This window comes from Caloenas nicobarica, chromosome 11 (assembly GCF_036013445.1).
Source record: "Caloenas nicobarica isolate bCalNic1 chromosome 11, bCalNic1.hap1, whole genome shotgun sequence".
Taxonomy (NCBI): Eukaryota; Metazoa; Chordata; class Aves; order Columbiformes; family Columbidae; genus Caloenas; species Caloenas nicobarica.
This window is the reverse complement of record NC_088255.1, coordinates 8,249,252-8,270,091: the sequence shown is the minus strand read 5'-3', so window position 1 is coordinate 8,270,091 and position 20,840 is coordinate 8,249,252. Positions and strand designations below refer to the sequence as shown.

At 36.5% G+C, this 20,840-nt stretch overlaps 1 protein-coding gene across 2 annotated transcripts in view; it reads right to left on the bottom strand.

Moving 5' to 3' along the window:
• Window positions 1–20,840, bottom strand: part of CACNA1D (calcium voltage-gated channel subunit alpha1 D) — a 228,271-nt gene that overhangs the window by 98,307 nt on the left and 109,124 nt on the right. For both annotated transcript variants that reach the window (XM_065642847.1, XM_065642848.1), the window contains exons 4-7: window positions 17,128–17,267; window positions 13,110–13,252; window positions 11,573–11,725; window positions 10,467–10,663 (exon numbers count right to left, since the gene is read on the bottom strand). In XM_065642847.1, the coding sequence (XP_065498919.1) occupies window positions 10,467–10,663; window positions 11,573–11,725; window positions 13,110–13,252; window positions 17,128–17,267 (633 nt within the window). The remainder of the gene's footprint in view (window positions 1–10,466; window positions 10,664–11,572; window positions 11,726–13,109; window positions 13,253–17,127; window positions 17,268–20,840) is intronic.

Sequence of the window (20,840 nt, the reverse complement as noted above, 5' to 3'; positions counted from 1 at the left end):
TAAAAATAGGAAACTGCAGCTAACTAGTGCTAGAAGAAATGTTCTGACTGGGGCAGATGCTGAACTAATTCGAAAGCATCCCTAACTCAGGAATCCTTATTCTAGTAGAACACCTTGGCACTAACCTAAGATTGAAATACTAAAAGGAACAGTTTGAAACTGCATTTATGAAAGAATTTTACCATTTAATTCTAGAGACAATTAAGTTCTATTCAAATAATGCATCGTCATTTCTATTCATGAAGTAATATTTCTCATTGCATTAATACCAGAGATGAAAGTACAAAATGAAGTCCTTTCCTTTTGGAAAACTTTGCTGCTCGTTTCATGCATGTCAAGTGGCATTTTCCATAACTTTCAATTAAAGAAAGATTAAAGGAGTCAATTTGCCTTCTGATTAAAAATAGAGGCAGAACTTGATTAATATATGAACACAAGAAAATCTCTGTCTTCGGAAACAAAGTACTTTTAGTTGAAAGGATTAACGCTGACTTCTCATCCAAAGTGCAGAATGAGGTGTTACAAAGAAAGAAATTCCAGATGCACTTGAAGTTGTAACTAAGGAACAAACAATAACCCTTGATGATGGCAGAGCGGTGGATGTGGTCTACCTTGACTTCAGTGAAGTATTTGACACAGTCTCCCACAGCATCCTCACAGCTAAACTGCAGAAGTGTGGTCTGGATGATCGGGTAGTAAGGTGGACTGTGAACTGGCTGAAGGAAAGAAGCCAGCGAGTCATGGTCAATGGGGCGGAGTCTAGTTGGAGGCCTGTATCTAGTGGAGTACCTCAAGGGTCAGTACTGGGGCCAGTATTATTCAACATATTCATCAATGACTTGGATGAGGGAATTGAGTGTACTATCAGCAAGTTTGCTGATGACACCAAGCTGGGAGGAGTGGCTGACACACCAGAGGGCTGTGCTGCCATCCAGCGAGATCTGGACAGGCTAGAGAGTTGGGCACCGAAAAATTTAATGAAACATAACAAGGGCAAGCATAGAGTCTTGCATCTGGGTAAGAACAACCCCAGGTTCCAGTATAAGTTGGGGAATGACCTATTAGAGAGCAGTGTAGGGGAAAAGGACCTGGGGGTCCTGGTGGACAGCAGGATGACCATGAGCCAGCACTGTGGCCTGGTGGCCAAGAAGGCCAATGGGACCTGGGGTGTATTAGAAGGGGAGTGGTTAGCAGGTCAAGAGAGGTTCTCCTTCCCCTCTACTCTGCCCTGGTGAGACCTCATCTGGAATATTGTGTCCAGTTCTGGGCCCCTCAGTTCAAGAAGGACAGGGAACTGCTGGAGAGAGTCCAGCACAGGGCCACGAAGATGACTAAGGGAGTGGAGCATCTCCCTTATGAGGAAAGGCTGAGGGAGCTGGGGCTCTTTAGCTTGGAGAAGAGGAGACTGAGGGGTGACCTCATTAATGTTTATAAATATATAAAGGGTGAGTGTCAGGAGGATGGAGCCAGGCTCTTCTCGGTGACAACCAATGGTAAGACAAGGGGTAATGGGTGCAAACTGGAACACAAGAGGTTCCACTTAAATTTAAGAAGAAACTTCTTCTCAGTGAGGGTAACAGAACACTAGAACAGGCTGCCAAGGGGGTTGTGGAGTCTCCTTCTCCAAAGACATTCAAAACCCGCCTGGATGCCTTCCTGTGTAGCCTCATCTGGGTGTTCCTAGAGGGGGATTGGACTAGGTGATGATCTGAGGTCCCTTCCAACCTCTAACATTCTGTAAAGTCCTTGTAACAGGACCCATTTGTTGATGCTACCAGATCTGGAGACAAGTTACTCGATACAAAATAGAATTCATTTTCATTGTATATTTGACTCTTTATATTTACATGTACGTATTTGTGAGTATATATAGATATATCTGCAGTCCTGAAAAATTATTAGCTGATAAGACAAACTTAGTAGTCTGAAACCGCTTTATCTGTCATTTGGAGTGAAATTATAATATCTTGTTAGCTGTGCTGTAGTTGGAGTCAACTACCATTAGAATGCAGTGTAGATGATCAGAGACCAAGACTCTGAAGTGAAACAGAGAGAAAGTCAAATTTACAGCAGACATAGGGCGGCAGATGGCACGCTCCAATCTAAAACATTAATTAGAAATCATTAAAATGTCTCACTTATCCCTGTCTGTGGTAATTGTGAGTAAAATCCCCACATGCAATTGTATGCAGATCAAGGTCTTACTTTTCTGTACACCTGGTACTGTTTTACCGAAAATTGTTGCAAGGCCTTTGTATGTATCAACTAATCTAAGCCCTAACTGGGGATAATGATAAAGCAATGCAGTAACACCTGTAATTCTGCATTTGTAGTATTACAGATGCAATAAACTGATGCATGAGCTTATTTTGAATTATTTTGCACAATGTTTCAAACTTGTTTAATTTCTAAGTTTCTTAGTTTCCTCAGATTAGTTTCCACTTAGTTTCCACTTTCCTCCTTTTATAACATTCCAATAGACACATAACTGGTGGCTTTTTTTATTGTTACCCATAGCCTACCTAATCATCTTAAAAAAATATCAACACTGACAAATTTAGTCTCTTGACAGCTGTAAAAATCCTTCAGAAATCGCTTGTTTCTGAAATGGAACTAATCCTGCATTCTTCAAAGCACACAATGCAGGTTCCCAAAACCTGGTATCATGGGCTATTTATTCTATTCACTTTAGTGCACACCAGACAGCTTTTCAAAGCCTTCTAGCTTCAAAGGTTGTATCCTGGGATATTCTTGGCTGAACTGGAGTTCACTTAAAGCTGACTTAAAATAGGCTGTGCTTGAAGCATGGCAGCCTCCAGCCTGGCTTATAAAAGCATGTAATTTTGTATTCAATCTTATCTGGGTTCTGGAGTTAAAGCACAGATTTCCCTGACATTCTCTGGATTGGCCAGACTCAGCTTTGTTGTACTGCCAACACAGAAACGAGCCGTGAGACACACTGGTGAGACGGAAATTCAGAGACCAACTGCTTTGTTAAGTATTTCAGCTCAGCAACAACTGGAAAATCAGAATTCCTTGGCTCAGCCATTAAGGTAGGCCTAAAGAGAAATACACTCCTTGGAAAAGTGAAAAACTGTTACAATACCTAAAGAGCCTCATAATTACTTAATCATCTCTAAATTGGGTCCCCGTCTTCTGTATGTAAACTGTGCTATAAAGTCACATATAGGACACATCTAAGTGACCCTCTGTCCAGTTAAACCTCAACTTGCAAGACACTGCCTCCGTTTTGCTCTAATCTGTCGGAAGAAACCTTGATTTCTATTTTCTGTCATTTTAATCCATTGTTAGCTAATGAGGTAGATAAATTAGGTACTCACATAAACCATTTTTGCTTCCAAAGCTGACTTTTTTTTCTAATATTGACTAGAAATAAGTTTAGACACAGGCCAATTTTTTCTTTTTCAGATATTTTATTTCGCATGTAATGCTATTTTAGCTAATTACTGTTGGTGGTATTTCATTAATCAGCTTGCTGTCTTTAACTGGGGGTGGGAATCAAATAATTATTCCAAGGGAAGCCTAGATGTCAAATGTGACTAAGAAATTATTTTCTCTTTTTCAAGTGGCTATCCCAGGTTGAATCTGCAGAGCAGATGGACGCTACCTTAACAAACCAAAGAGTACTGCCTCTACAAAACAGTAACCCAGAAAAACTTCTCTATTGGATTGTGGGAGGACTCTACCACGTTTAACAAAAATCTATATTCCAGGTATAAGAAAATAGACGTTTGATTCCTTCATTGGTTGCAGCATGTCAATTTAGGATTAACGATTTGTTAGTGCTTCTATTTATCTGTATTGCCCAAACTAATTTCACATAAGAAATTTATAAAACCTATGTAGTGATCTGGTTTGTTAAATCTATGGGCTCAAAAATCTACTGAAATGGATTAACTAATGTGATGAACAGTGTGTTTATTTTTAAATATTTGGCTACAATGTATTAAAACAAATGGAGTAATAGTATCCACTTTGGTGATATGTACTAAATACCTTTTTTCTTTTCACATCTGCTATGCCACTTATATATGTACCACACATTATATAATAATTAGAGGTATTTAATATTTCCCATATGCTGGATACAAAAAAATGCAAGCACAATAGCATGCATTATTTGAATTGATGACATAAAATTTTTACTTTAGTTTATGTAGAAACAATGAAAGAAACCCCAGTACTCAAGGTTGATCTGAATTTATCTACTAAACTGTTATCCTGGGAAAGTCTGGTAACTAGGACAGTTTTAAAAGGATCATTTGCTTCTTATGGCAAAGATTTTTTGGAAAGAACTCTAGTTATTCAACTAGTGGAATTCTTAGCACTACTTAAAGTCTAGCTTACTTCTAATCCTGTTTCCATCCATTTTACTTAAACTTTCTGGGGAGAAATAGTATGTCCTTTTGAGCATTTGCAGCAATCTATGACAAGAAATTACTTCCATGCTTTGACTGCAGTACAGGTCAGCAGACAGCTAAGACTGAGATATCAGATACCTTGTCAAAATAAATCAAGTTGACTTCATGGGAAAGATATTTCCTTGTGAGGTAGTTTAAAATCTCCCTCAGGTGGGGGATTTGTGTTAAGATGCTCATTTGAAAAAAATTATATTATCATCCCTTTCAATGCTAATTCAAACTTTTAGTATATATACTCCTTGGCTTGGTAGCTCTGTTTGTATGTCTGAATCTCAACTCTCTCTTTCCGAGGTTTCTAACTTATTGGCAATTTAAGTCTTGTCTCTTTGCAATCTAAAATGGGTTGATTCAGAGTTTATGTCTAGAAAACAAAGTAATTAATCCAAATAATTACCTAAAAGGTGGGGAGGTTAAGCTAGAGTTTAGCATTAAATTGGATTCAAGTAATTAACATGCAAATTCAAAAAATCCTGCCTGCAATCCCTGGCTCTTAAGTGTGATTTACGCAGTATGTTAATACTGCCTTCCAAAATTTCTATCACTCTTTCTCCAGCTAGACATCATGTGTTAAATTTCTGGCTATGCAGTCAAAGGCTGGGAGCACTGTGCATCCAGCACATCAATGCCTTTGGGGATGAGCTGCCTTGTTTCACTGAAGAGTCTCCCTTGGATGATCTGTGAGTGGTGTTGAGTGATGTTAAGAGAACAGCATTAAGCTATCCTTAGTACATAACAGGCAAAAGCAGAAATAAATATTTTCTAAGATTTTTCTAGAATATTTCATCACAATTTTTAACATTGCTGAATATTCACAACTGATTTACAAAGGGAAAAAAACTGTCAAGCATTCTTTGACTTCTCTCAGAATGTAAGCTGAAATTAATAGCTAGCACATATGGTTTAGATGCAATAACATGTCTTCCATTGCTCCAGTTGTAACGGGAGTAATATGACTTAAATCACCCAAAGTAATTGTTACTCATTATTTTATTAAATCATTCAATTAAAAGTTCTAGAGTATTATTGCCTAGTTGACTGTTGGTCACATTTTTTGAAAGATGTTTTTTAGAGATTCCTGCTCAGCACTCTGATGACAGTTTTAATAATACTTCAAACATATTCTGCAACTTTTTGTTTATGAACTAATAATACATTTTGTGCCTGAGCCAAGGGGTTTTCTTGTGAGATATATTTGCAAAATATTTGTTTGTGTTAGGAAAAATCTTTGGCTGCACATCAATTGGTTTCAAGTACATTATATGCCCTTACAATAATTCTGAGGAGACTGTCCTTTAAGATTCTTGAACAGGGAGCATTCTAAAAAGTGATCAGAAGATTGTCTGAGTTCCTGGTCATCTGATTGACGTTCTGAAAAATAGACTGGTTTGATTTATTATTGTAATTATTTTCTTTCATACACATAGGTTTATGTGGAAGTTATATTTTTTCAAATTCTCATCCTGTTAGAAAACAATCATCTAATGATTTTCTACCTTGTAGTTTATGCACAATAAAGAAAGTCACTGGAAAGCTAGCAAGGAAGCCACAGTTCTCGTCCTTGGTTATGGAAAGATATTTAAAGAAATACTGATACTGTCTTTTATATCTTACTATGTTACTTCCAGTAACATTAATGCAACGGCTGTATAGATACCTCCATACTAGACATCTGCAAAAGTGCAATGCAGCCTAAACAGACTGTGTTACAGAAATGATTGATTTTCTTCAAATGGTCTAAGATGCTTCAAGGAGTGTATTGGGGCATATAAAGCTTAATTTCTAAAGCAAGAAACAGATTTCTAAGTGCACACTTTGTGTTATAAAAGCAGAGGAATTATGAATTAAGTATTTCTTAGATGACAACATACGTTACTATCAAACAGTAGTAAAGGACACAGTTTTAAGTAGTTGATATATTAAGGGTATATTAAAAAAACTTGATACCCCTTTCCTTAAGCCTTATGCAAGTTGTAGATATATTTTAGATTGCTTAGACATTTCAAATAATTAAATGTGTTTTTTAAACTTGAATCCTTGAGACACTATCTTGTTAACATATCAGTAGGTGTTTTAATAGGCAAAACCATGTGAGACATCAGTGTAACTTTATTCAGCAGTTTCAGCTTGAGTGCTTCAGTCTCAAAAATCTCCAGATCAATCTGAAATCAACCTGAATAGTACTAGCCAGGTGTCAAGGAACTGAGGAGCTGTTAGTATTTCAGCTAGTAATGCAATGTATGTGCATAAAATTGGCTTGGTAAAATTCAGTAGCCACTAATACAGTTGTTCCATTATTGAGTCAGTTGTGCTGGCAACCCAGCACATAAAGTAGTTTGTTTCACAGAGGACCTGCCCATCTCTCATTCAAGTTACAGTAGCATCCGTGTAGATTATTTAAGTGCAGTAACTCAAACTGAGTTTACTATGGTGAAAACAAGAACTAAATGTGATAACTTTGGTACTCACAGGAAAAAATTGGGAGGCTTATGGGCAAGTACCACTGCTCATTATGTGTGTTCTCATGTATCAAGTGAAACAGCTAAAAACAAAAAGCAATTTACAAAAATACATGTTCGCCATTAATAGACTATAAATCTAGATGTTTGAAAAACATGGAAAAAATATAGAGCCAGATACGCAAATGCAGATTTTGTAATTCTTGAGTGCTTGCTAGCATAAACTGAAAGTGAGGCAAGTATACTATGCTTTCAGCTTTACAATGTGAGCCAGAGCATTAAAAACTTGGGCACACAAGCTGCCACTTTGCCAATAAAAAGAACTGCACTGGGATCCAAAACTAATAGCATAAGCCTTCAGCTAAGACTGTGACTGGGCGTGAACACAGTCCTAATATAAACAGAAGATATACAGATGTGCAGCCACAAACGTTATACAGTTTAATACAAATGATGCACCAGCTGGTGAAAACAAGGACATTACCCCTTAAACTCTATAGTTAAGTCTAACAGCAAGGAGTCATGTTTTTTGTGGATGAAACATGTAATACATGCTATCCAGTGAGCTTCACAGAACTTAGAGAGAGCAAAGTACACAGATGAAGACACTCTAAAAATAGTGGGACATATTGGAATCAGGTGCAAAGTGGTGAGCAGCAGGATGCCCAGTGAGTCACCAGTATATGAAGGGTACCTGGCAGCAGCAGGATCAAGCCCTCAATCTATAACAGATACGCACAAGAGAAAAATCATTATTGATGCTTTGAGAATTTCTAAGCTGAGTTTACTGTCGTTAACCAGGTGATAACAAGCTGTGCTAGTGAGTGTTATTTTAAGCTGTCATTTTCAGCTGTCATTCTTGCTAACAGAATGCCACATAACATGATGCAAAACATTGCATGTATTTCACCCACTCTGATTACACCTGCTAGCAAGATACGCCTACATAGTTCATTTTACTGTTCATACAGTGACCAAATGGAAATCAGAATTTTGTGCAGTTTCTAATATTTGTGAGTTCGTTTTTATGTGTTTATGTTTGTATAAACCCCTTTGGTCTGGGTATCATCAACAAATTTCTAAGCAAAAAGCAACCCACGAAACCCAGGTTCCTCCAGCTAAAATGGTTTTCTTAGATTCTTTGGACGTTCTTATTACTATCTGGTATACCTCTAATCTTTTCACAATCAATTAAAATAATTTCCAATTTTTAGCTAGCAAATCTACCTCAGCTTAATCCAGGGGTAAAATTAAAACATATAAATTGTCATTTCTCTTGTACTCCAGCAAGTAAATTCAGCTTGACAATGGGCAGATCTATCAATCCAGATCTATAATTTTATTATAAAAACGTCAGTTAAGACAGATTCCAAAGTCACTTGAATATCTGACTTTGATTATATTTCGCTAGGCCAATAAATATTTGCTTTTCTGCCTAACAATCTCAGTATCATTTGTAATGAAATGAAAACTGACATCTCTGTACCGGAAAATATCTTGGGAACTCATTACAGAGAAATAACTCGTGTGCAGTTTTGCATTTTTAATTTTCTTAAGCCTTGCATTTGGAAATTGTCTGATCATTACAATATTCAGCATCCTATTTTGACAGTTTTATTTTTTTGTGTTGTCAATGGAGACTCTACAAAGATTTCTCAAGATGCATCAGATCATTTAGCTATTTAATTCTTAGGGGAAAAATATGTTCAATCTGAGCCGCTCAACTAAAATTGTTTCTACATCTTTTTTAACAATCATATTCTAAATAAAGTAACTCCCAAAGTTTTTACATTAATTTTCTTTTAAAAAGTTGGTGACAGTTGGAGGAATTATCAGGTACCGAAATGTGCGCATACTTTTCTCTTGAAAGTGTGTATTTTTTTCTAGAGAATCATTGCAAAGTTTCCCTTTTCTTTTGGGAGAGATGAAAATAATTGTCACCATCATGAACACAAATACAAAGCACGTACTAATTCTACATTCACACAGTCTCTTTGAGAAAATTAGGAAGGGTCGGAAAACAAAACCCAAAGAGAGTTGATAAACCTAAACTATGAGAAACAGCACATTAGCCTGTATGTAGCTATGCATTATTGTTAGACTCTTTAGTATCAAAGGCATAGTTATAGTCAATTTTGTATCTCTGCTAACAGACACTAGAAACAGAGACTCCTATGTTGCCCCTTTTTTTTTTGCCATTCTATCCTAAAAGAATGCCAGTTTACCATCTTAATTATCTTTAAAAGTGACATTATAAATATTAAAAACATCTCCATATTCTAGTATCATAAATTTTATCTGGTATTATATTTTTCAGCAACAGTATATTTCATCTTGATTTGCAACAAATGACCACATAAAATTAACTGTTCATTCACTGGGTGATACTGCATCCTTAATTGCATACAATACTCCACAACAGATGTGCTATTAGTAAATAGTCCTACTTGGCCATACAAACTTAAAGAAATTCAAAACATGACCTCCTGTGAGCAACATAACTTGGAGTATAGTTCCAGTAAAATACATCGAGATAGCTCATCTATTTTTAACAGCTTGCTAATAATCATCCTTACTAGCAATCAGCTTTTTCCTTTCATAAATATTTTGTAATATTTGAACTGTTACAATTATATTTGTTATAAGGTCCTAATTGCTGCAAAGACTTACTGCTGAGTACCAAGTGGTACAGTATATTCTCATTGATTTTCAGCACCTGTGGTAGGTGGGTTCTGTCACAGACTTCTTGAATGACCTTGTACAAATTACTTGCATCAGATATTTAGATGCTTAAAGATTCACAAAAGAACAATGTCCTTAGACTGGAATGGGGTTAGGCAGAGAAATGTCTACCTGTATATTCAGGTGACCCTATTCCTTTAAGAAAATCTGTGTGTTATTTTTCCTCCTTTCTCATTTGTAAAATCAGTACTAAATGTATCTTCAGTTGCCCAGTCTGCATCCAGCTCTCTGTTTATGTTGTAAGATTGTGAAGGTTACATATCTGACACTAAAGTAGTGTTTAAAGGTGGGGACTTAAACAGGTTTCTGAATACCTTTTGCTGCTTCTACGGAAACAATCTCAGGCTCACAGCTCTTGTGATTTGTTCTTTCTGAATTGTTAACAAATGATTTGCAGTCCTCATGGCAAGCAATGACAGTTGAGAGCTTGCTTTTTCTAATTTATGTTAATATTGTGAAATATTTTGCAGAAATACTGCAAAAAGAGAACTTTTAAGCTTAATCAGAAAAGACATACCTAAAAACTGTAGGCTTGCATGAAACAGTGCTAGTCCAAAGGACGTAAATGTAATATTACATCTATCCAAAGGTAAGAGGCAAAAAAAACCCCCTCAAATAAGCAACGAATAAATTTGTTTCTAGAATGTCTTTTTAGCCTGAGCAGTGCAGTAAGATGCTGTGACTGGAAAAAGTATGCAGCTGAGCTCGTCTCCTGCAAAACTCACCGTGATTTCCTGCTGACAGTATTGTAAAACACAGCTTATTCCGCATTTGAACATTGAAGCTAGCTTAAAAGTAAACAAAGCTCAGTGACTTATTAACTTACCCAATATAACACATCAGTCCATCCTTCCATGGTTATACACTGGAACACAGTCAACATCGCAAATGCAAAATTATCAAAGTTGGTTATGCCTCCGTTTGGTCCAACCCATCCACCCTTACATTCCGTGCCATTCATGACACACTGACGTCCATTCCCTGAGAATGCACAAGGTGCTGGATCTTCTTCAACTAGTATATCTGAAAATGAACCCCAAAAAATCAGAACTTTCTCAAATTTTTGTGAGTTAACTCTTTGCATGAAGAAATATCAACTCTGTTGGAAAGTACATCCAGATAACAACCTGAGAAATGCCAAGAAAGGCAACCCATGGGGGCTTCGGAGCTCTTAGTGTCTCTCACATCTGGGCTTACAGCCTTAAAATAGGCTAAAAAAAGCTGAATGTAGAAAAGAGCTCAAGTAATTAAGCAGTGGAAAGCAGCAAGTGACAATACGACATATACTTTTAGAATCTTCCCATGCTAATTTTTTTTTTTTTCTCTTCATTGCCATTTCTTCACTTCATGTTACTTCATACTAACATACAGATGACCAAGGAAACAGGTCTGGACTAGTTCCTACATATAGTCCACTTCATTACCTAGCTGAGAGAAATGTACCCTTAGCTGTCACAAACTTACTTCATGATGTTTCATTCCATCAAAACTCTCATAACAAACACTTTCATTTCATCATTTTACTTGGACAGAGGAACAGTTTTCTTTCATAACTCATTTGAGAATTGCACTTCTTACCACGCTGCCACAATCTTGAAGGAGAGACCCTGCCAGATTGCGAACTCTTCCCTGAAACAGGACTAGCTAGCTCTTCAGTAAGCAGAGATGAGAAAAAAAAACTATTTTCACTACTGACATTTCAGTTACAAATTTCTGAATAGGTTTTCATTTCTGAGCATGTTCTAGTCTCTAACTAGTTTGCTTTATTGTTTTCTAAATTTAATGCACTCTTCCTACAACTATGAACCACAAAGGAAACCAGGGTTACAACAGTTTTACTGCTTTGGCTCCTGTTCTATTTCAAACTGAAATCTCACAGACTTGAAAGAAAACAGAATTAATCCCTTATTTTAGTCAAGTTTCATGACTTACCTGAATCAATAAGAAAACAAGATTTGTGCATTTTTCCAATAAAAAGTTCCAATCCTATAATAGCATAGATTATGATTACAAACAATACCAAAAGGGCAATATGGAGGAGGGGGACCATGGCTTTTATAATGGAGTTCAGGACAACTTGTAAACCTAAAAGAGAAGATAATACAAAATATGAACCAGACTCCTATGTCTCGCCTTACCAAATTTTCTATAATTACACATTATTAGAAATTAATTATACAGCCATGCAGAGTGAATCAGTGTTAAAAAAAAATTCTACTCCCCAGAACCACAAAATGCTCCTGTAACATAAAATACTTCATAAGAATCTGAAACTTTGTATCAAAGTCTAATTGTTTCCTCTGTTAATAAGTGTTATGTCATAGAAGTCAATGCTTGAAATGTGTCATAAGAATTTATGGGTTTTTAGAAAGAAAGGACATGTAGTCAATGTGTGGCTGTAGGTTATTTTATATGACCTTTAAAAAGTTCCATGCTACAGCCACAACTCTCTGGCAAGTCCTGAGAAAATGTACACTCAGCCAACTGCACAACTGTATTTTTGGTCTGGAGAAATAAATAGCCACCCATGAAAACACATTTTTACTATGAACAAACTTACTTTCTCATCACTTTCAGAACTACTCCATTTTTCTTTTCTCCTCAATTAAGTATTTAGCCAAATTTTGGCCTTACCCAAACTAGTAAATACCAGACTAATGAAGCTGCCACTTTTTTTTTACCTCATTTTTACTTTAATAGACTTCCTTTCTGACATTTCATAAGACTGCTCCTCTCTTTGCTTAAGTTCTTTTGCTAAATATATACAATGATGATCATTTCCATATAACAGACTGTAATATAATAAACATAGCATTAGGATTCTTTAGAATGTCTTGGAAAGACCTGAATTGCAAGCCATGAACCTCTTATTCAGCCCAAATGGCTTCAGTAATTAATAATGAATTAAAAGAGAACGAGAAAGATTATCAGAAAACTCAATTGCTTTCTTTAAATAATATTGTTCTACTTTTTAAGTTTCCTAATTTATCTGTTAGCTCTACTGAGATAAGCAGAAGGTATTCATGTGCATTGGAGGGGGCAGGAAATATGAAATGTGTAATGTGCTTTGGCATACACTTACCAACATAGAAACTATTTTAGGACCACCTACACTTTCAGATCTACAGGGATTCGGAGTAAAAAAAAAAAAAAAAAATCTGAATTTTATTTTCTGGTGTATTTGCATTTTAACATGTAATTTACTTTTCTATAAAGCTTCTAAAAAGGAAGTGTATTCCCCTGTCTGCTTATTGAACTGTGTAAGAAGATCATACACTGAATGAATTCACAATCCTTTGTTCGACTTGAAATAGGGTATCATTCATCTCGAAACTCACTTTATATACATAACCAGATAACAAAAAAAAAAAATTATATTATCTCATTTTTCTTAGTGTCTGGAAAAAGAAAGTTAAATAATCAGATCAGTTATATTCATTCCAGTGAAATTAAATAGAAAAGAGCTTACTGGGCACTCCTGATACAAGCCGGAGAGGTCGCAATACACGAAAGGCTCTTAGGGCTTTGACATCAAAGCCACCAGGTTTGCCACCTGAGTGGCTGCCACCTTCTGTTTCTTTGGTTAATTGTTCCAATATTACACTAAATAATCTAGAAAATAATAAGAAGAATAAGGTCATCACCATCCATTTACCATGCAATCAAAGGTATTAGGAAATTACTTGAACTGCAGACAATTCTGAAAAGCTGTTCAGCTGTCAAAATGAGAAGTATATTCACACATTAAATCATGACAGGCAGAGTTGTGAAGTGCAAGAGTTTCTAATCCCTCCAGAGAGCAATCATCACAGAGTATCTAATAAATTAGCATTCTTCTTGTATACACAACCTGCTATTTTTAAATAAATGTAGCTACTTTGCCACTTCTTTGTTCAAACATTTTAGCTCCAAGTTTCAGAGAATTAGTCTTCTCTTTAGAACATGAAATAGATAATCACTAGAAACCATCTGTTTTAATTTAGGTGGAATACATGAAATCCAAGTGATACTGCAGTCACTTGAAGTCACATTCTAAATACAGTCAGTAAAACCAGAATATATTAAAAATAGAGTCCAACATTTAATAACACCAAAAATTTGTTTCTTACACATAATAACTTTGAGGGTAAAAATATTCCCAGATGACTCATTTATTATATTGTATTTCTTCATTGCCGAAATGAGCTCGTCATTCATTAGAACAGTTTGGAAGACAAGAGTTATATTTTTCTGTCCAACTTCTAGCAGCAATTCAAAGTAATATAAATGGTTGAAGTACAAAGTAATAGTAGATTGTTTGGACTTGCATTTCAGATGCACCATTTCTAGACTGTGGCTAAACCATGCACACCATATTATCCTTTGCACAGAGTCTGTAGTTCAGTAGTTGCAAAACTGAACTTCTCCTGAAAGGATTACCAAGTCAATAGAGCTTCATAACCCTGAAAAATGCATCACACTTGTAAAGGACTCCTGAAACAGGCAGGTTTTTGGTTTTGTCAAGAAAAGTTCTCACAACTTTTGTTCACAACTCTGTCATGCTGATCATCGCTAGAAATCACATAATTTTTAATAGGTGGCCCAAACTACAATATTGAACACTCTCTTTTCCCCCAGCAAGTGATTGACCTGTACCAGTCAATACCTGTATCTTTGCTGCTTCATTTCTCTCCAGAGTGAAACCCAGTCATGAAGACCACAGATCTTAGAATGAATGCCAGCAACCCACATACTGCTACATTTAATATTTTAGGTCCTGATTCAGCCCTGTAATTTAGTAGAAGCATAATTCTAAGAAAATGAGCCATCTCAATGATTTCAGAGTGATTATTCATGCTCTAAAGGCAGACATGATTAAACAGACTTCTGAATCAAGTCCCAGTTGAAGAGAATCTGCTTTCAGCCTGTCAGTCCATACATCATTCAGAAAATTAAAGGGCTACAGGCACAGGAAGGTGTTCCGAAAGCTTTCTCTACCGGGGCCTTATTCTTTCACAGAAATCAATGGAAATTACGTGGCATAGCATGCAGGCAAGTAGTAGATTGTTCTGAAAGTAATTCACACTCTGATTAGTTTCAGAGAGAAGTGATAAAGACAGGAGAAAAAACTCACTTCCACAGCTATGTCTACAGCTCTGTCATTTTATGTCCATCCTATAAAACCATTAAGGTATAAAACCATTGATCTCCTTTATTACTTTGAAAATTGACATTTATTTTCCTGTAGAGTTTACCAAAGTTTAAATGCCAAATTCAATGTCGTGGAAGAATGTCTCTATACATGCTTCCCTTTTGCTAGCAGAGATTTCTTTTGGTACAACTAAGATTTATGCATTTGGACTGCTACAGTTTCTGCTGAGAAAGCACATGAACCAAATTGCATCTAATAGATTGAATACAGGGCATCATGGCAGCTCTTTCAAAGCTATTAAAATATCTAATGAAATTTCACAACAGAACTAGTCAAACAGAATCAGATCCAGAAGTGGTTCCATATCCACCTTGGGTTATATACAAAAATCAATTTTTCACTGGGCTTTTAAGTATTAATTAAGTAAATGGACTCATGCTTTTTTACTTGCTTATATGGGTTGTATTGTTCTTAAAAGAACAAAAACATTGCTCACAGTTTTGTCAGTGCCTGATGTGTTATGAAAGGTCCACTTTGTCTTCCAGGTAGACTGATGACAACCTACACAATAACCTATAGTCCAAAGCTTTTGGTTTCGAAGTAAGATTTAAATCTTAGTTTGATATTTTAGGTATTTGATAAGACGTAGTCCTTTTTCCTTTGTATTTTTCCTTGGATTCAGTGTGAGCATTTGACCTAACTAGATTTACCCTCCAATAATGAGTGCTTTATGAGTTAATGGAAAATTTTTTAGTTATCATGTATTTAGGACACAGCCAAAGATAGAGGTCATGTTAATTAGACTGCTCCAGGGTTACTGTAACTCCATGGTCACTTCACAAGAGGGAAGAGGTCTATTAAAGTGACTGCCTGGCAAGAGAATAGAGGTCTTATGTGTGATATTCTCCAAACCTGCCCATCAAGCTTCCCCTTCAGGCACAGAGGCCAATCTGTTGAGAATGACCTGACCTGATGAAGGATCTATTTATATACAAAGTTTAGCCCTGGACCAAAAGTGCCTGAATGCCAAGCACCTGGCCCAAATACAACCTTTTCAGTAACATTACTATCTCGGAATCAGAGAGGTATAAATTGGGTATTCATATCATAATACTTGCCCAAATTTAATAATGCTTCACCATAAATTCCTTTACTTTGCATCTTTTCCTTTTCCCTGAATGTAACAACATGAGTTAAGAGCAGCACATGCTCCGATTTCTGGGCCTTTTCAATTACAGGCAACCCTTGATAAAGCTTGAACCTAACAATGATACTGGAATTGCAGACTGCATGCCAAGATCTTTTTTACATGCCAGGCACAACATACTAAGTTATGGATAATGTTCTCCATGTACTATTATCAATAAATGTTTTCGGTAAATACGATTTACAGTACCGAAAATTCCTTTTTTTCCCCCCCACTATAATCTCCTCCATGTTTAGGGAATTTTCACCGGGACCCACATCAGCCTCACAGTTGCCTTCAAAAGTCCAAATGCAATTTCAGGACTGTATAAACGTAACTACTCCTACATGACTCCACTGACACGAAGTTGTTGACACAAAATAGACAGATGCATTATTTGTTGTAAGCAGGTGCATAATGTAAGTGTGAGATGTTCCACTCCCCACTCTTCTGGAACCTGCATAAGACTCAAGCAGTCCTGCTCTGAGGAGCATAACAAACTCTCCCAGGTTTCCTGGTACAGCAAGGTGCACAGGGTTAAAAAATAAATAAATAAGGCATTTTTAGCATACATTCTCCCCGAGGCAAGCCAAAATTATATACACCTGGAGCCTGATGTGCAGTACTTGAAAGGAAAGCACTTAAGTTTTCCTTTTCCAGTTTTCCTCAGATTTGGGGAAGGTCAAGGAACCATTCAGTTAGCTGTCTCCCCTGACCACTCTCCTCCACTTCAAAATATGTGGGTTCTCCCAGAGGTTTTTGTAGAACAGATGAACCCCACATAACCACAGTATTGGTATAAATGAATAAATGACGTAACAATGTATGGAACTAAACAGACCAACCTTTATCATATGAAAGACATCAGAAGTTCACCTTTGAAAAAAATCAGATGGAAAAGATTCTGCAAGATAACGACCAAATGAAAATTTTTGGCAGAACTGGGAACTTTTACTACTTTTATTATGAAGCTGATTGTGCAACACAGCCTGCAGCCACAGATAGCGTTGAAAACTTTCAGGACTTTGTTTTGAATTTTTCACTCATATCAGTTCATTCTTTTATTCTAAAGGAAAAGAAATCAAGTGTAGGCTGTTACAGCCAAAAAGACCTATATCTACCTCACAGTAAAGATTTTAAATCTTTGTATAATGAAGGATAATTACTTACCCTACTACTACTATTACAAAATCCAATAAATTCCATCCATTTCTAACATATGCATTGGGGTGTAATAATAATCCATATGCTATAATCTTCAAAAATGTTTCAACTGTAAAAATTATCAGGAAGGCATATTCTACTTTTTCCTGTAAAAGACAAAAAAAGCACAATGAATGACAACATAATTTAACAGTTCTTTTACTAGTTAGAATTTGCAGAAAGTGGGTAAGTTGTATGGATCAGGACTAAAGCAACACGATACTTCATGGCAGTTTATTTTACAGGTTTTAATTGCATAGCACTTAATGATAGCTGTACTGACAAGGTTATAATTACATAATTGCATTATATTTTCCTGTTTTCACATTTTGCAAGAGAAAAAGGCTCTGTTTCTGCACACATGGAAGCATACTGTACTTTTGCCAAGCAAGTAGTCCAATCCAGGTCAACAGCATTCTTTGCGTTCATTAAAAACAGAAAACGCTGTAGAACAGGGCTCTGGAAATATTCTTACACAGTATGCATTGGTATACTTACTTTCACTATTCATTACATCAGCCTTTATTTAATTAGGACCCACAGAGTTCTACCTAATAAGGGAGTTTGAAATAGTGTTATTGCATACTGAGATTCACAAAGTCATAAGCTATTTAAGAGGGTCTTCATTGAATTTTACAGCATCTTGCAACTTTTTCATCTTGACGTGGAAGTTTACATTGACTTATTCTTCCTTCCACATCACCAGAATTCCTTTAAATCATCCTAATATGCTTGAAGAAATTTTAAGTTAGTATCTCACCACTTTGTATCATTGAAACTTCGACTTCAGGTGTGTCTCAATGCTTTTTTTCAACATTGAGTTTCTTCATTTTACCAAAGTTCTTATTTTAAACAAAGTTATACACTGAATCTCTTTTCCTAGCTAACTGAACAATATATATTTTTGTTGCCTCTTTATTAACAGCATATTTGATTTGGATAAATTGTAAAAGTCACTGCTATCAAAACAGATCAATTAACTCATTTGTTCTTTTTACCTTCAGAAATCACCCTTTCATCGCTTCGTATAATACTTTGTTTAGTATGTTACTATGCAAATATTAGAGCCAAGAATAAAAAACACAAAGACAATGATTCAATTTTTTAAACTTGCTCAGGAACACATGATGTTGCTCATTTATCACACACAGTGTTAATTATATGGACTATAACTGCTCAGTAAGGATTACAATCTTCTACTATCATAAACTCAAATACAGCACAGACACTACACACAAAACTCTGTATTTGCTATTTGTTACACAGCTTGGCACTTTCACATACAACCAAATGAAAATCAAGCCTTGACCATTTGCAATTTAAACAAAGATCTTTTATATTCTCATGTGCAATGTCTTTAATTTGGAAGGCTGGGTATCTTTTCCCCATGAAAAGGCCATTTAGGGTTGGTTATGTATAGGATGTGATATATCTATTTATAAATCTGATACCGGCGACTTAATAAATGTAGAAGCTTATCAATAAACTACATACTCCTCTCCAGGTCTTCCTCTCCAACAACCAGCACCTTGGCACTGCTGTGAGAGGTAAGGCTTTCTCCTAGTGCAAAGCAAGGATTCCTGGATCTCCCTCCTGCTCGGCTCACTCCCACACTCCTGCCTCTCTCCTCTGCTTTGAGCAGACTCATAAGCAACCGGAGAGCTTCAACCAAGGCAGCTTCTCCTCAACTGCATTATATTTTGTGTGAGATGTTCCAGGCCAGTGAAACTGATGGACATCTTCCTCCTCCTCATTCCTTTCTCCAGATTTTTTTCCTAATATTTATTTCAAAATTATCCCTTCCACTTACCTTTTAATTACTGTATAACAACAGTTTAGTGGCCTCACAGAAGAAATGTGAATGGTTTGTGCATCAAAAGCCGTCAGATTTCTTTGGCTAGAGAGCACTACAGAGGTTACAATAATATGAATTATCAGCATTCCTGAGAAATATCCTGCAAAAATGCTTTAATTCAAGCAAATCCTACCATGTACACATTTCACAATAACAGCTATTTCTGTCTCCCTGCATAAAACTAAGTCTGCAGCTTGGATATAGAAAGATAAATAATGTAAGACAACATAAGGAAGACAAAAATATTATGGTTGGCATTTGCTATGGGCAAAATATATGCTGAAATCATAGTAGTTAAAGAACAGGTGAGACAAAAGAGATACAAGTTTCATATATGCAAAATTTCAACAGCTTCTTTACATAAAGGGAACATAAGACACAGGACTGGATGGGACCTTCTAGGCCAAGATGACCTCTTTGGTCGTCATGTCCAGTGTCCTGTTATTACAGGCACATATATAATTTAATTCCACCCATCAACCTACCAGATTCCATCCTAAAAAGCATCTTCACTGCTCTCCTTCAAAGAATGCTCTAATGCTCTTCTGCTATTTGGGCTAGGCACCAGTCCTAGTGTAACTTGCTCAATGGTCACATACCCTTGCAGTTCATTTTAATGTGACAGTTCAAATTTAACAACTGTACCCCATCACTTAGCATCCATGTTTTAAAATATGCTTGGTCCTGTTCCTGTTTATTTTATTTCTCTTTTATGGAAGCGGGACTGTTTATTATTTCCTAAACAGTATTGCAAATATTCTATTAAAATAACATGGGATGTAAGATAAGCTCATTTTTAAAACTCAATGGTGGGCTTAAGATCAGTGTGTGTCACTTAGCAGATGGACCATAAGAAACCTTGACAGAAGCCACATGAATCTCAGCAAGGAAAATGCGAAGTTCTGCACCTTGGATTAAATAATCCCATACCCATGTGGACTGAGAAAGGACCTGGAAGTCACAGTGGGCACCAAGCTAAGTATGTACTCACTGTAAAAGAGGTTAGTTCCATATTGGGCTGTACTAGGAACAGCATGGTGAGCAGACAGAGGGAGATTATTATCCACCTCTACTCAGTCCTGTGAGGCTGCAACACTGCAAAACTGCGCAAAACAGCGGTTTTGGGTCTCAGTTCAGAAAGGGTGTTGAGCAAGTACAAACTCCAGTGAAGGAAAGATCTCTTCTCCAGCAAGTAAGATCTCTCCATCAAAGAGGAGGCTAGGAGAAGGTCTAAGAGTAGATTACAACTACTTGAACAGGGGTTAAAAAGACTATGAAGCCAAATGCAAAGTAGCAGCACATGGTAAAATAAGGGGAAACGGCCACAAGCTGCAGGTTTGGAGGTTCACAGGATGTTAAGAAAAACTTCTTTATCCGCAGGGTAGAACAGAACAGGAACACGCAGCTTCAAAGCAGGAAGTTTTGAAGATGCAATCTGGCAAAGGTACAGCTGACCTGATGCTGTTCTAGCGACGGTCCTGCCAGGAGCTGAAAGACTAGGTAACCTCCAGAGGTATCTCCTAGTTAACAGTTCTGTAATTTCTATGATTCTGACATGATTCTGATAATTCTTACATGATCATAAGGAAAAGTACAGATGGATTCAGGGCATGTACAACTACTTATACCCACTACACATTTAACACATAAAAGTCCATGCATTCTGTATAACATTAAATGCTAGGAAAGTTTTCCTTCCTTTCTATAGAAGAATGGAAACATTTTCTTCCATCCTTGTCCTCTGTTGTAGAGCATATATATGCCTGGTTCCAGAATTCACCCCTAGAAACATATTACTTGTAATGGATACAAGATAGAGTCAGGG